The sequence below is a fragment of the Oryctolagus cuniculus genome, chromosome 10 (genome assembly GCF_964237555.1).
Source record: "Oryctolagus cuniculus chromosome 10, mOryCun1.1, whole genome shotgun sequence".
NCBI classification, from domain to species: domain Eukaryota; kingdom Metazoa; phylum Chordata; class Mammalia; order Lagomorpha; family Leporidae; genus Oryctolagus; species Oryctolagus cuniculus.
Genome location: NC_091441.1, coordinates 19,551,227 through 19,567,333, shown reverse-complemented (window position 1 = coordinate 19,567,333; position 16,107 = coordinate 19,551,227). Strand labels below are relative to the sequence as shown.

General features: G+C 50.3%; 1 protein-coding gene across 21 annotated transcripts in view; it reads left to right on the top strand.

The window, feature by feature from the left end:
- The window catches only part of ZNF532 (zinc finger protein 532), a 116,930-nt gene that overhangs the window by 19,688 nt on the left and 81,135 nt on the right, over window positions 1-16,107 (top strand). The window contains exon 1 of one of the 21 annotated variants that reach the window (XM_070050096.1): window positions 9,620-9,783. The exons of the other annotated variants lie outside the window; for them this stretch is intronic. Within the exon in view, the coding sequence (XP_069906197.1) occupies window positions 9,771-9,783 (13 nt within the window). The 5' untranslated portion in view covers window positions 9,620-9,770. Of the gene's footprint in view, window positions 1-9,619; window positions 9,784-16,107 lie in introns of those variants that run through there. 21 annotated transcript variants of the gene reach the window in all.

Below are 16,107 nucleotides of genomic sequence, written 5' to 3'. Positions count from 1 at the left end.
GATCAAGTGTGTAATCCTATCTAAGGCATTCCATTTCAAGCAGAGCCCCTTTGGAAATGATTTTTATTCTTCTGCCCTCCTTGGAGGTGCGTTCGCTTGTTCATTCCTTCAGTTGTCTGTGTTGATGCAAGGGTGTGCCTGCCCTGGAACCACAGGAAGGGCGAGGAATGAGGATTGTCAGTGAAACGGATGGGAAGCCCCGCCCTTACACTGCAGCTCCAAAGTGCACTCCTGTTTCCTAAAACCAACTCCCAGAGACTTCCTTAAACCTTGCGTCAAGTGTGACTCAGAGAGGTCTGTTCTTGAATGCTCCACTCCCAGCACTGAATGTGATCAGATCCTGCATCTCCATCTTGAAATGACTGGTTTTTCTGTGTTAGACACACAGAGAGAACTCCCATCCTCTGATCCAATTCCCAAATGGTCACAATAGCCAAGGCTGGGCCAGGCTTAAGCCAGGAGCTGAGAACTCAGGCCAAGTACATGTGGGTAACGGGGACCAGAGTCCTTGGGCCATCTGCTGCCTTCCAGATGCACATTATCAGAGTGGACACTTGAACCCAGGCAGCTGATGTGAAATGCAGGCATCCCAATCAGCATCTTTTTTTTTTTTTTTTTTTAAGATTTATTTATTTACTTGAAAGGCAGAGTTACAGAGAGAAAGAGAGATAGATCTCCCATCTGCTGGTTCACTCCCCAAATGACCACAATGGCTGGAGCTGGGCCAATCTGAAGCCAAGAGCCAGGAGCTTCTTCCGGGTCTCCCACATGGGTGCAGGGGCCCAAGCAACTGGGCCATCTTCTGCTGCTTTTGCAGGTGCATTAGCAGGGAGCTGGATCAGAAGTAGAGCAGCTGGGACTCGAACTAGCGCCCATATCGGATGTTGGCACTGCAGGCGCTGGCTTTACCCATTATGCCACAGTGCCGGCCCCACCAGGCAGCATCTTAACTGCCAGGCCAAATGCTCGTCCCTGGGTCTCCATGGTGAAGACCCACGCTGGAGGTTTGCCTCAGCACTGAGAGTCGAGAGAAGCTTTGAGAAGAGAAATTGTGTGAGTGTGTGTGTGAGTGTGTGTGTGTGCGCATGTGTGCTTGTGCATTTTTAACCTGGCTTTCCCCCGATTCCTAAGTACAGGTCCCTTTCTTCCTCCGTGTTTGGGAAAGTTTAGTAACAGGAGTATTCCTGGGTAAACATTATTCTAAGCTGTTGGCTGTCGTTGATGAAGTTAATGAAAAATGAGAGGAGGGTACTCAGGGCTTTATTTGTTCTTTTCATAGCACATGGTGATTGACAAACCAGTGTAATTATTTCTTTCCTCTGTTTTGTTCTGCTTTCTGTCTACTCGAGGGAGAACGTTTAATGTGCTTACTTTTAAAGTCAGCAGAGGCAGTCATGCTGTGAGCGATAACTTTGGGGCTAAGCTCATGTTTTGCTAGGTGGGAGTGGTGTGTGGCGTCATCCTAAATGTGTTGTAGGTGAACACAGTATCTGGTGACAGTTGGCTGTGAACAGCCAGGGGTCTCGTTCTGGAAGTTGCAGTGACGGCACAGGGAGCCCAGCCCATGTGTCCACACCCTTCCCTGCTAGGTGGGAGAGCTGGGGAGAGTTGAGGGTTGGGCTGGACTGGACTGTGACTGGCCCCCTCTGCCTCCCAGGAGAAGGCCTTGGTGTGGATGGCCCAGGAAGCAGGTTGCGTCCTGGGTGTCGGTGGGAGGAAACGGGTGATGCTTGGAAGTTGGCCGTGTTCTGCGGGTGCAGGGCTGGGGTTGCATTGCAGAATGATGTGCAGCAGCGCCTCCAGCTTCTGCCCGCTGGATGCTTGTTGCCTCCCTGCTGGCTGAGTTGTGGCTACCTCTGACATGGCGGGGCATCTGGTGGCCGGGCACCATTCCTTGCCAGCCTTGCAACAAGAACAGAACTGCAGACCTGGGGTGGCAGCAGTCCAAAAGGGAGGGAAGCAAGCAAGAAAGCAGATGAGCCTCGATGAAGCAGGAACTCCTCGGGGAGGGGCGAGAGGCTTCGAAAGGTCACAGAAAAAATGTAGCGAAAGAGAAGGTCAGGGGCAGGCATTGGACCGTAGGCCACCTGCATCTCACCACACAGTGCCTGATCTCAGTCCTGACTGCTCTAATTCCCAACCGGTTTCCTTCCTCTTCTTTTTTTTTTTTTTTTAAGGTTTATTTATTTATATGAAAAAGTTACACAGAGGAGGAGAGGCAGAGAGAGAGAGAGAGGGAGGGAGGGAGGGAGGGAGGGAGGGGTGTCTTCCATCTGCTGATTCACTCCCCAATTGGCCACAACGGTCGGAGCTGCATAGATCCGAAGCCAGGAGTTTCTTCCAGGTCTCCTATGTGGGTACAGGGGCTGAAGCACTTGGGCCATCTTCCACTGCTTTCCCAGGTCACAGCGGAGAGCTGGATTGGAAGTGGAGCAGCTGGGTCTCGAACCGGAACCCGGCACTTCAGGCCAGGGCTTTAACCCGCTGCGCCGCTGCGCCACAGCGCCGATCCGCCCAGCCAGTTTCCTTCTAATGTGCATCCTGGGAGGCAGCAGGTAGCTGGGTCCCTGCCACTCACCTGGGAGACCTGGATTGAATTCCTGGTTCCTGTCCAGGGCTGGCCCAACCCCAGCTGTTGGGGGTTTTTGGGTCATGAACCAGCAGATGGGAGATCTTTGTTTTTGTCTCTCTGCCTTTCTAAATAAATTAAAACATGAAAAGTTAAGGTTATTTTGTTGTAAAAAATTTGAAATCCATGCTGGGCTTTTTCATAATGCATATTTTCAAGGAAGACTTTCCAGACTCACCTGTATGCATAAATTTCCAAATTTTTTGCGACAAAATATTTAATTCCATTGTCCATGGATTTTTTTGGGAAATTTTTTTTTTTTTTTTTTGTAAAGGCAGTGTAACAGAGATCTATCCACTGGTTCACTCCCCAGGTGGCCACAACAGCCAGGGCTGGGCCAGGCCCAAGTCAGGACCCTGGAACTCCATTTGAGTCTCCCACAAAGGTGCAGGGGCCCCAGGACTTTGGCCATCTTTGGATTTTCCAGGCTCATTAACAGGGAGCTGGATTGGAAGTGTATCGATCAAGACTCAAACCGGTGCCCTCATGGGATGCTGGCGTTACAGGCAGCAGCTTAACCTGCTGTCTACAATGCTGGCTCCTCCATGAATTTTCTGAACTACTCTTGTATAAGGTATCATTAGCTACTAGTTTCCTTGTCTGTGTTTTCTAATGCTAGATTTCCCAAAAATGATCCTTTTATTCAACTTTTAAAATTGAAAAGCTGATAAAATGAAATTATAATCAGCAGATACCGCCGATGATTTGGAGCATTTCAGAGCCAAAGCCTCCTGTTCAAGACACAGGACCTCTGGGCAGAAGTGGAGACGGCTTCCTCAGCCGACAGGAACATGACCTCTGTGTTCTCCTTCTTAACCGAAGACATCATTTCCAATTTTGGAAATGTGTCCCCTGCTTCAAGCAAGGATTGCGGAGCTGCTGCTAAAAGGCACAGAATTTGTAAAATGCCAGCAGGATGCTTCTAAAGTCTGTGTGGGTTTTACTTTTGAACCGGGAATTCTTTGCTACTTTATTTATTTATTTATTTTCTTTAAATATTTATTGAAAGGCAGAGTTACAGAGAGGCAGAGAGAGAGAGAGAGAGGTCTTCTATCTGTTGTTTTACTCCCTAGATGGTGGCAACAGCTGAAGCTATTCCCATACAAAGCCAGGAGCCAAGAGCTTCCTCAGGTCTCCCATGTGGGTGCAGGGGCCCAAGGACTTGGACCATCCTCCACTGCTTTCCCAGGCCACAGCAGAGAGCTGGATTGGAAGTGGAGCAGCCGGGACTGGAGCTGGTGCCCTTATGGGATGCCGGCGCTGCTGTTTACATGGTTACTACTGTTACTATTGTTTACATGGTTAAGTAATTTCTTAGTTTTGAAGCATGCTTCATTTGGAAAAAAAAAAAGGCAGTTTACAGTCAACTAGTGATGAAGCGCAGACTTTTTGTTGTTGTTTTCTCATTGTGAAACTATGTGAATAACCCACATTAAGCAAGGGCTATCGTGAATTTTCTTGAGGTTTATGGATGGTGACAGGTTTAGCCCAGACCCCTTCAGTATTTCTGTAAACTCTCTGATGAATCAGTAAACTGCAGCGCAAGCAGCCTTTTCATGGAAAGAGCAGGCATCCGGGGGAGATGGGGCTTGGGCGTTAGAGCAGGCGTCGGGGGAGACGGGGCTTGGGCGTTAGAGCAGGCGTCGGGGGAGATGGGGCTTGGGCGTTAGAGCAGGCATCGGGGGAGACGGGGCTTGGGCGCTAGAGCAGGCGTCCGGGGGAGACGGGGCTTGGGCGTTAGAGCAGGCGTCCGGGGAGACGGGGCTTGGGCGTTAGAGCAGGCGTCCGGGGGAGACAGGGCTTGGATAGAAGGACCCCGATGGCATCACCCAGATGACTTTTACCATCCCTGAGTTTGTGGAAAGCTTAAGCCGCCACCTGCTTCTGTTGGTGGAGATATAAGATTTTGAAACTGCAAATTTATATTTTTAAGTACAAACTTCGAAAAAAAAATTTTTTTTTTGACAGGCAGAGTGTACAGTGAGAGAGAGAGACAGAGAGAAAGGTCTTCCTTTGCCGTTGGTTCACCCTCCAATGGCCGCCACGGCCATGGCAGGAGCCAGGTGCTTCTCCTGGTCTCCCATGGGGTGCAGGGCCCAAGGACTTGGGCCATCCTCCACTGCACTCCTGGGCTACAGCAGAGAGCTGGCCTGGAAGAGGGGCAACTGGGACAGAATCCGGTGCCCCGACCGGGACTAGAACCCGGTGTGCCGGCGCCACAGGCGGAGGATTAGCCTAGTGAGCCGCAGCACCGGCCGAAAAAATTGTTTTAATGTTTCAGGCATACCAGTGGAAGTAGGTTAAAACTCAAAGCCACTGCCTGTCCAGAAGCCGGGTGTGCGTCTGTCTCTGCCACTTGTCTCTGTTTACATATCTGTGTAAACACAACAGTATGCTTATTTTTTACTCTAACGGAGTGCACATATTGTTTTATGATCTGATTTTCTTCCTTTTCCTTCCCTAATGGTCTAGATTGTTCCATCTTAGTCTTATAATGGGTCTATCTCGCTTTCTTTGTTTTAATTTTTTATTTGAGAGAGAGAGAGAGAGAGATCTTCCATTTACTGGTTCACTTCCCATATAAATGCCTGCAGTCGCCGGGCTGGGCCAGGCTGAGAGCAGGAGCTGGGAACTCTGTCTGCATCTCCCAGTGGTGACAGTGATTGATGTACTTGAGCTGTCACCCCTACCTCCTGATGTGCATTAGCAGGAAGCTGGCATCAGAACAGAGCCGGGACTTGACCCCAGGCATCTGATTCAGGAGGCGGCCTTGCAGGCAGCATCTTCACTGCTGGGCCAAACGCCTGTGCCTGCAGCCTTCTAATGCCAGCACAGAGGATGTGCCCAAAACTGTGTGACTGTACTTAACACTTGTGACCTGTACACTTACAGATGGCGCAGATGGGAACTTTTACTCTATGTGCACTTTACCAGAATTAAAAAGATGACTCCTGTTTGGTACATGTACCATAATCATTTCCCTATTAATGGACATTTATAAAATTTCTGGTGTTTTGCTATGCTACAAATAATGCTGCCATATATATATATTTATATATATGTGTGCATATATATATTCTTCACTTTGGAAGATTTGATTTCTTTGGTTTCAGACATTGCCCCTGTACCTAAGATGGATGACGTCATCCAGGGGCATGTGATGTGGTGCAGCCGGGTGAGCGTTCCGTATCAAGGTGCCAATTCATGTCCCAGCTCCTCCTCTTCCCATTGCTTTCCTGCTGTGGCCTGGGAAAGCAGATGATGGCCCAAGTGCTTGGGCCCCAGCACCCATGTGGGAGACCCTGAAGAAGCTTCTGGGGAGTGAAGCATTGGAGAGAAGACTCTCTCTGTCACTCTGCCTTTCAAATAAATAAATAAAAATCTTTATAAAAAATGACACGTCCTCTGGATAAAGCAAATAAGGTCTTTGGAAATAAATATGGAAAGAGCAAGCTTTTTATTTCTAGATTTCAAGGGCTGATTGGTTGTGGGCATGGTATTAAAGACTGTCCTGTGATAGTCTAAGCAGGTTTTCCTGCATTAGATCATTAACACTGTGGGCACTTGGGCAAGCCGTGCTCTGAGCAGATACTTCGGTACTTGCCCCACCCCAGATAGCTGCAGAAATGATCAGCCAGCTAAATTGCCCCGTTCCCAAAAGGCCTTTGTGAGATGAAGTGCAGGACGACCGAGGGCAAGCCTGCAGCAGCTAGCAGTGCTGAGAGCTGGGTTAGCCGGCTTGTTCTATGACAGGATTGCAGCAGGATTGCGGGGCAGAGCCTGGCCCTTCGGCCCCGTGCCCTGGCTGGGTGTAATAAACTCTCCATCTTTTTGGAATGCTAACCTGAGGGCAGTCTTGCCCTTTCAATTTACATGATGTTTTCTAAAGAAAAACACAGGGTAGGTATTTTTGGAAGCTGTGTATATTCAGTAAGTAGATATTTCACCGTTCAAGAACCTCCCTCTCAGGACAAGTCAGCACAGTTCTATTTTTGACTCTCGAGCAAGGAAAAACACGGGTCATGTGGCTTGACCGGAGTTGCTTAGTTTGGGCATTGTTTGATGCAGATTTCGTGCTGGCGTGCAGCGTGCCAGTCTGCTGTGCTGGTGTCTGGCGGGCGGGGCAGAGAGGATGCTGCAGGCTGCCCTGTCTGTAGGACCTGTCACCTTCCACCTGGGCTCCTCACAAAGCCACAAAGCCACAAACCCAAACAGAAACCGGCTCTTGTCACGCAGGCCAGTATTGCTGGTTGTGGTTACAGTGTCCTCTTCCCAATCCCAGCACCTCGCTCAGTGCTGGAGGCCCGGCCCCGGCCTGCGGGGAGAAACTGCGGTCAGTGCCACTTCCCGAGGAAGTGAGGCAGTGGCCCAGGCTGCCTACCCCGCAGTGGAAATCAGACGCCAGCGCCTTTTCTGTGAGCGGGGACTCTGGCCCCACACAGTGGCTCAGCACTTTGCTTTCGTAAGTTCTTTTTTTTTTTTTTTTTTTTTAAGAAGATCTATCTATTTATTTGAAAGGTTGCCTTCCCAGGTACATTAGCAGGGAGTTGGATCAGAAACCGAGCAGCCCGGACTGCGGGTGTCTCAGGCGTTGGCTTCTCCCACTGTGCCATAATACCTACCTCTTAGAAGTTTTTTCCTGCTCCTCTGCTATTCTGGTTCTCAGGAAATTGGAAGAGCAGAACTTCGTATTTTTCTGTAAATGATTTTCTGGGATTATGCTCTGCTGCATATCGTGGAAACAATGTTGTAAAAGAACTTGCTCAAATAGTACAGTTTTCAGAGAGTGTTTAGTTTTAGGTAAGCGCACCCAGGATATGGTTGTTCATGGGTTGTCGCTCCCCCTCTTCGTGGAGGAACGACACTAAGCCCTACCTGGGCTTCATATCCGAGTCACGGCACCATTATGTCGCTCCCCCTCTTCGTGGAGGAACGACACAGGACCCTGCGCTGTTCTTTCGTCTGCTCGGCCCTCCCCGGGTTTGCTGCTGGTTCTTCCCGGGTTGGCTACTATCCCTTCCACCTCCGTGGAAGGGCAGTTCCCCCTGGCCACATTCCCCACTTCCGCAGGGGAGCGGCACGCCGCCAGCCGGCTTTCTCGGGGGCTGCACAGGTGTTCCTTCAGATAGATGTTCCCCTTAGATGTTCCTGGTGCATGCCGTCTCTCTCCTCCTTTATAGTCCTCCGCCAATCCCAACTCGGCTGCCCACACGCCGAGTATGCTGCTCTCCTCCAATCAGGAGCGAGTCCTACAGTTTATTGGCTGAACTGGAGGCACCTGTGTAGAAGCTGTTTTCTTCTCTCCCAGCGCCATATTGTGGGAGAGCAGATGCATAGAATAAGTCTTAATTCCAGTAACTCAGTCTAGTCCGGGTTGCTCCCCACAATGGGTAGAGGAAAATTGAGTATTCTGAAATTTGTATCTGAGTTTAGCAAACTATCAAAGTCAAGTATTAAAATCGGTTGGCTCTGTGAAAGTGAAGAACCATGTAAATTGTAACCTGTTGTGGTTGAGTGTTCTGTGTATTCTAATTTTGTAACTATCAAATCAGATATTTTCATTTTGAGTTTTCCTTCTAAAATGAAAATGTGCATGATTTGTACATTTCTTTATCCTTTTTCTGTCTTCAGATCATAGTTTGTTTTCTTGGTTTTTCCATTCATTCCAAGCATGGTAGACAGGTATGCTTCATGGTTCACACGTGGTGTGACAGGCTCTGGAGCGAGCTAAGTGGAGGTGCCTTGTACCCAGACAGGTGAGGTGGGATGCTCATTCCAGGTGCCCCTTCCCCATCCACTTGTCTTTCTTGAGCCTGTGGGGGTGCTTCAGAAGGTTTGTGGAAATACAGATTCAAAAGATAAATGTTTTTTGGTGCAAAAATGTTTTGAAAGAGTGTGCTTAGTTATTTCATAATATGCATTCCTATGACCCTTTTGAAGACCTCATATGTGTGTGTAAAAAATTTTATGCCAAAATAAACATCTTTTAATCTTTCTCCACAAACTTTTTGAAGTGCCCTTGTATATCCACACATCTTTATTTTTCCTACAAGACATGGTAAATAAGAGAAGAGCACTGACATTATCCTGTACGTTCTACCTAGAATGATATTTTTCCAGAAATGGGGCAGATGCTGGAGGAACATAAACTTGCAGATACAACTGAGTGCCCCTGTCCCTGCTTGGTTTCTCGCTGGGTTTGCTTGTGTCCACCTGGAGGGCAGTTCCTGTGCCTGTGGCGCCTTTTCCTTGCTCTGTGCTGGAAGGGTAGTTGCTATCTCTTTAATGACTCAAGCTTTTCTTTAAGTTTTAACTCTACCTGTCTACCAGGATCCCCTGGCTCGAAATTGCTTAAAGGAATCCCTGTCTAGCTCGCCTTCCTGTTTTTTTTTTTTTTTTTTTTCCTTTCTTTTTTAGAACTTTAAAATGTGATGTGATGAAAGGCATTTCAGTTACTTGGCTGTCCTACCCCTGTCCTCCCCAACCAGTGTTGTTGCTGTCCTCCTCCTCCTGCTCCTGCCCTTCCTCCTCCACCCCTCCACTGCCTCTCTCTCCTGTTCCCCTTCCCCCAGTAGGTAGATAGCTCCTCTCCTTCCTTTTAAAAGGGACCTGGGACGCTGTACTTACCAGGCAAGTTAAATCTCCAGCTAACGTGGGTCATGCTTTATATAAGCGAGGTTATGAGGGTTTCTTAATACTTGGCTTTGGCCTGGGTTGTTGCATCTGTTTTTAAGACTTTTTACTTAAAGTGGAAATTGATTTGTAGTGAATTTGACAAAGGGCACCTTGGAACAGTGGCTGTGTCTCCTCCTTTCTGACCTATCCTTTTTTTGATTGTGCCATTTACTTTCCCATCTCAGCATGGTGCTAAGTGCCTGCCCCAGCCAGCCCCAGCCCGCCCTCTCCACCAGCCAGCGTGCCCTCTCCACCAGCCCGCATGATGGAAGCCCGGATCAACTTGTGGGTCCACACCGTCCTTGCCTGGGGGAAGTGGCTTATTATTTGGATTGGAAGATTTCCCCAGGCTGAGCTTCTTTGGGAAAGTGAAAGTAAAAGTACTGAAGTACTGGGGCCACTTAGCCACAGTCTAGCGGGGCTGCTGCCTGGTGATGGATGGGATGACAGGTTAACCATAGAGGTCATGATTTCAGAGCGTGAGTAGACGATTTCCACGTCTCCCTTTCTCTCATCTTTCCTTTTATTCTGAGAATTACAAATAATCTGAAGAGTTTGAAAGCAAATGGGTGAAAGCCAGCACTGTGTGTCTTAGAGGTTACTTTCGAAGCATAGCTCTGGCTGTACGCTCTCTCTGGAAGACACTACAATTTACATGTGAAAGGGGGCTCTGAGCAGCCTTGGGTGGAGGGACGTGGGTGTGGGAACCTGCTCTGGGGGCATTGCCTCCCTGTGCCTATGCATGCACTCAGATGGCTCTCTGTCTAATGACTTGGCCTCCTTGACGTTTTTGTTTTCTGTTGCTTATGCTACGGCTTTTGTGCATTGGCAAAGAACATCCATGACTCTGATCAGACATCTGAGAATGAGAGGGGAGGGCCGTTGAGGAAATGGCAGCCTGTTGGCTGAGTCAGGCCCTCCAGTGAAGAGCAGTGTTTCACACAGAGAATTTGCATCCTGGAGTGGGAGTGTGAAGCAGTGGAGAGCGAGCCGTGGACGCGAGCTCGCAGGAGGGGTCCAGCTTCTCCCGCGGGTGGATGAAGTGAACCCTCCTGTCTGTGGCATGCTGCATGGAGTTCCGAAGGGATGCTTCTCGGCTAACTGAGGGCAAGTTGGGTATCTCAGGTGATCGGCTCCGTCCGTGGTTTATAGGAAACGATAACTAGAAGTTTCTGTGAGTGGCTAGCTATCCAGCAGTCTCTTCCCGTTATTGGTGACAGTTGGCTATAGAACCTACAATAGACCCAACTTGCTACCTCTGCGACTTGATGGCTCGATGTTTTGTTTCTCTGTAAAGGATTTGCCCGACACCCCTCGTGGCATAAGCTGGAGAGAGCTGTGTTTACGTTGGGGAGGGTCAGCAGGTGGCTCCTGCACGTGGCTTTGCTTGTGGGAGACAAGAGCCCTTTCCTTCTGGGTGCACACTCAGAGCGCTTGGAGAAGGCGGCGTCCTCCCCAGGCTGTGGGCTGCTGTGGGCTGCTGTGTCCTGCTTGCTGGCCCATCCTTTGTCCATTCTTCGGAACATTTTTGCGTAGAGTCCCAAGTAGGTGATGCCCACCTTGCCATTGAAAATAGCCTTTGCTCTGTCTGGGAAAGGTGTTAGTAACAGAATCAGTGAAGGCCCCATTCCCGCTGCTCCGGTCCAGGAGACCCCAGTTCCTTTTGGGTATTCATTTGCTAGGCTTTGTGAGTGTTGACCTTCTGAACTCTTCCCTAAGGAAGCGATTGATCGTTTGGCTTTGCTGCAGCTTTGGTCTTCCTTTTGCCCCCTTCTTTTCCAGCGGACCGGAGCCCTCAGTGTCCAGGTACCCCTTGGCATTTCAGCAGCTGAGCCGGCCTGGACACTGGTGGTGTAGTCTAGGTTCATGCCGTTCCCTACCTGGGAAGTTTTTAGAGACTAGTGGACGTTAAGATTGTGTGTGTGTGTGCTCGAGGGGAGCAGCTAAGGAGTCATCAGAGCTTTCCAAGCGTTGTGGAGCTCAGAGAAGAGTGACTACCCCTCAGGAAAGACCAAAAGAAAGCACACTGGGACCTTTCCCGTCCTCCCCCACCCCTGTGGCGCCGGGCTGTTGGCAGAGGCTCCAACTGGGCTTTTCTGTGTCAGTCGTTGCTACGGTTTGACCTACATTGGTGTGCTCACTGGGGTTGTCTGCCGGGGTGCCAGTCACGGAAGGCATTGGTGGCCGGGTCTTCCTCCCGATGCCTGGCCCTCTCTGCTTCGTGTTTGACTACAGGTGAAAAGGTTGATGTTTTTCAGGTAGTATGTTCCAAAAAGGCGTGGCGCGCCTCTGAGGTGCTCTCAGGGGAGAAGGCTTCTGGAGAAGCAATTGTACTCTGAGCCGTCTTTGCGGTTGGAAATGCACATTCACCTATTGCAGGTTGGAGGGGGCCTGGAGAAAGATGTGGGAAGTCTTGTCTACAGAAGTCGGTTTAAATGTTGTTTAGCTGTTTGACCCTAGCGTCTCCTGGACTGCTAACAGCAATGTGGAGAACTCGTTTTAGGGAACAGTGCTGCGGACGGGTGGCGCCTTGGAGCTGGCTCTGCTCGCTTCCACCGGTGACATCTTGACGTGTGTCATGGTGGGAGGGCTGACATCAGAGGAATGGACAGATGCTGCCGATCGGGGCTCGTGCTCCTGGCCTGCCGGGCTGGAGGTGCTGGTGTGCTGCAGGTGTTCCGCAGCCACCTGCCTGCGGGCGGTGCAAGCGGTGCCAGGCGATGGACCAGACTGCGCAGCCCCCCTTTCCACCATTCCATACAGCGGGCCTCTCTTTTTAAAATTGTGGTAAAAACATGTAATAGAATATTTCTCCTTTTAACCGTTCACAAGTGCACAATTCAGTGGCGTACATATGTAAGCGCCAATATATCATTCTCACCATCCTGAACTAACAACTCTGCCAAATAAATTTCAGCTCTCCCTTCTCGTCCTCCTGCAGCCCCTGATCTGCCTCAGGTCTACTTGTTATCTCTGAATCTGCTGCAAGCTCCTCAAGGAAGTGCAGAGCGTAGGTCTCCCGAGAGCTGGCCTCGCCACCACCTGGGCCTGGGCTCTGCCAGGAGCCTGGCACGTCCTCTGTCTGTCTCTGGATAGAGGGCAGCTTTCTGTTCTCCCCCGGCACTGCGGTCCTCATCTGTGTGTCTCTCACTGTTGTAAACCACCTCAGGGCCTTCTGCAGACATACTTAACAAACGGCAGTAGCACACGCTGTGCCCCGCGTGGAAGGACCAGTAAGCTGGAAGGATTGAAGCGGAGCGTGGTTAATCAGCACGAGGGAGGCGCCTCGGGGGCCCTGGCCAGGAGGGATTCTGCGTGGAGCTGGAGAAGAGGAAAAGGCACAGTGGGCAGAGACAGGACCCAGCCCCTTGTGACTGTGCACTTGAGAACGGGTGGCCGGCTGGGTGGACACAGGAAAGACTGGCTCTTCAGAGAGCCGTGGCTCTGTGCCGAGGTCGCGTCTTAGGTTGGAAGCTCACTGCTTTTTTTTGCTTTGTTTCTCCCCCAGGGCTTGAGCAGATCACCAGAAACGCTCTGGGTTGGAATTTCTTTTTGATATTGGTCTTGGTCTAAGGCTGGATTGTTACTGACATTTCATTAGATGTGCTTTTAGGTTTGCTGAGTTTGACAGAACCGTTCCTCTGTTTCTGAATTAAACCATTTTATAAGCTATGCAGTTTTCTGATAGAATCTAAAAGTAATTGAAAGCTGAAAGCCTCCCCCACCCCTTGTGTTTTAACAAGAAGATCCCACTGAGGGTCTTTAAGTGCATTGAGATTGGGAGAGGAAAAGACTTAAAAAACATGTTTGATAATCCTCTCTTGCATATTCATAAAACCTGATTTTGCAATCTAAAATTAGTATTTTGAGGTTTTCAGTTGCTTAACATCTTCTTCTGAGAATAGCAGAATTTGCCGTGTTTCAGTTGTAGACACCATAAGGACCACGCTGAATGCAGGAGCACCGTTGGGGTTCCAGCAAGTGCGAGGTGCAGGTGTAAGGATGTGCGCTGGGGTTAGGGTTCCAGCAGGTGCAAGGTACAGGTGCGAGGATGTGCGCTGGGGTTAGGGTTCCAGCGAGTGCGAGGTGCAGGTGCGAGGATGTGCGCTGGGGTTAGGGAATGTGAATTGTTTTCTGCACTGCTGCACTGCTGGCCGGTGGCAGGAGGAGGCAGTGACCTCTGCGTGCCATCTGTGGGGGGAAGGGTGTGAAATCAAGGTTGTTGGAAACGCTTCTCAACAATTTGTGATTTTCTGTCCTAGTCATACATGGATATAGATTAAAGCAAAAAATCGTGTAGCACTCTGCAGTGATCCTTGTAAGCAATTTATTAGAATTTTTGACCTATTCTCGTGTCACTTTCATATTTCTAGGCTTGCACTGCTGACTTTGGACTTCTCCACATAGGCATTACCTGCTGACTGCCTGCTGGTCACAGACAGGGCTGCAGGCCTGGGCTGGAGGCGGAGAGCTGGGATTCGCATGCCCCTGCCCTGCCTGATGTCTTAGGTAGAAATAATAATAATAATAATAACAACAACAACAACAATAATAATAATAATAGTGGCTCCCAGGCCTGCCCTTAATGTTTGTGGGGCCTGGGGCAAGAGCACGAATGGAGACCAGATGACTAAATATTTAAAGGCGTAATTAAATATTTAAAGGGTTTTTAAATATTTAAAAGGTATGTACCATATACCTAAATATTTCAAAGGTTTAAATCAAGCTGTGCCTGTGGCCTCGTCCCATGTCCACCCGGGGCTCCCGTTGCCTGCTCTCCAGGTACCTCCCTCAGTGCCAGGGTCTGTGCACAAGCTCCTTGTGCTTGGGCCAGGAGCCCAGTGGCGCTGCAGAGTCAAGCAGCGCTGGGGGAGCTGGGCTCAGCCTGCCGACATCCATGCTGTGGGGTCAGGAGCTCTGCTGACGGGGGAGCCCGGCCTGCGAGATCTGTACATATGGTACCTCCCCCACAAGAATTCCGTTCGCTCAGCTAGTTTCCAAAATTAAAACCAAACCAAACCTTCCTGTGAGACAGCCAAGGCGATCTGTTTTAGTACTTGAGGGAAATGGGGTGTTCACAGCTCAGGCCCAGGGCAGGGGTCCTCCTGTCCACAGGCGACAGTGTGGGCTGCCTCTGCTTGCTGTGAGGAGCCTCGAACTGCACCTGCAAACCTCTTAGAAGGTGTGTTCCGGGGACACGGTGAGCCCCGCGCAGGGTTTGCTGTGCTGCTGCTTCTATTCCAGTGTGGACCGGTTTGCATGTGGTGTGCGGAGCCATCGGAGGTAGAAAGGGGTGCTGGATTGAGGAAATGAAGAATATGAGATGCCCAGATGCGCCGTGGAATGCACTTGGGCTGAACGAATATTCATTGTTTATCTGGGATTCAGACGTCCTGAATTGTCCTTGGCAGCCCTGTGGAGGGCCCAGCAGGTGGAAGCTGGCTCCTGGTGATGGATTATGGGAGATGTCCTTTGGTGTTTCTGTGGAAGTCCTCTGCGTTTTCTCTCTCGTGGACACCTGACTCGCCCGATGCTGGGCCGGCTGGATGGAGCTGGGCGTTTTCGTGCCTTGCTTGCTGTCTGCATTTCTTTCCCAGGTCGTCTGTCAGAAATACCCTGATGTCCTTGACTCTGGTTTTCACCTGTTTTGTCTTTTATTTCAGTCATGAATATTTATAGTTTGCAGAGGCCCCTGCATAACTTCCTGTTCTTTCTTCTCTGAGAATACTGATTGTCTATACATTGTTTTCCTGCCTTTTTAAAGGAATTTTTGATGATTCTGCCTCTCCTGCTGGGGCTTTCCTGGGCACCTGAGGATGTCACTTCAGGAGGAGGCTGGGAGAAGCTGCCCTGCCTGTGAGGCCTGCCTGGGGGCTTCTCTGATTCCTGGTGGAGCCGGACTCTGCATTGGAGGGTCCCACACGGCAGCTTCTGGAGCTTTGCCCTGGGTTCCCCTGTTGCCCTGGAGACCGGTCTGTGTTCCTGCCTGGGGAACGCGCGTGACTCTTGTCCTTAGCAACGGAGGAGCTGGAAGGGGGGGCTTGCAGTGCTCCTGGGTCCCATCCCCACACTGGAGCCTCACAGTCCTCAGCTCCCTGGCTTTGAGCTAGAGAATCCCTGTTCCTTGGGTATAGAGGTCAGGGGTTCCAGGGACTCATTTCCAGCAAGCCCTGGTCTCAGCACCACCCACTTCCTCCTTCTGGGCTTGGCTTGCCTTTCACGCTCCCTGTGTCTCTGGAGCTCCTAGGACTGAATGTCCGTGACCTCCACAGTGGCTGTCTCCCTGCCATGGCCCCGGTCTCTTCTTTCCCTGAACTATACTGATGCCCTGTCTTGGCTTTGACTTTGTCCTTGTGTTCTACCCTGTGCACATCTAGCATATGCCTTTCAAGTCAGAGTTAAAGAGAGAAGGAGAGGGGCTGGCACTGTGGTGTAGTGGGTAGGGCCGCCACCTGCAGTGCCGGCATCCCATATGGGTGCCAGTTCAAGTCCCGGCTGTTCTACTTCTGATCCAGCTCTCTGCTATGGCCTGGGGAAGCAGTAGAAGATGGCCCAAGAGCTTGGGCCTCTGCACCCATGTGGGAGACCTGGAAGAAACTCCTGGCTCCTGGCTTTGGATTGGCCCAGATCTTGCCGTTGCGGCCAATTGGGGAGTGAACCAGTGGATGCAAGACCTCTCTCTCTACCACTCCTCTCTCTGTGTACTCTGACTTTCAAATAAATAAACCTTAAAAAAAGAGGGAGAGACAGAGACAGAGAGAGATCATGATCATCTGCTAGTTCACTCCCCAGATAGCTGCAAT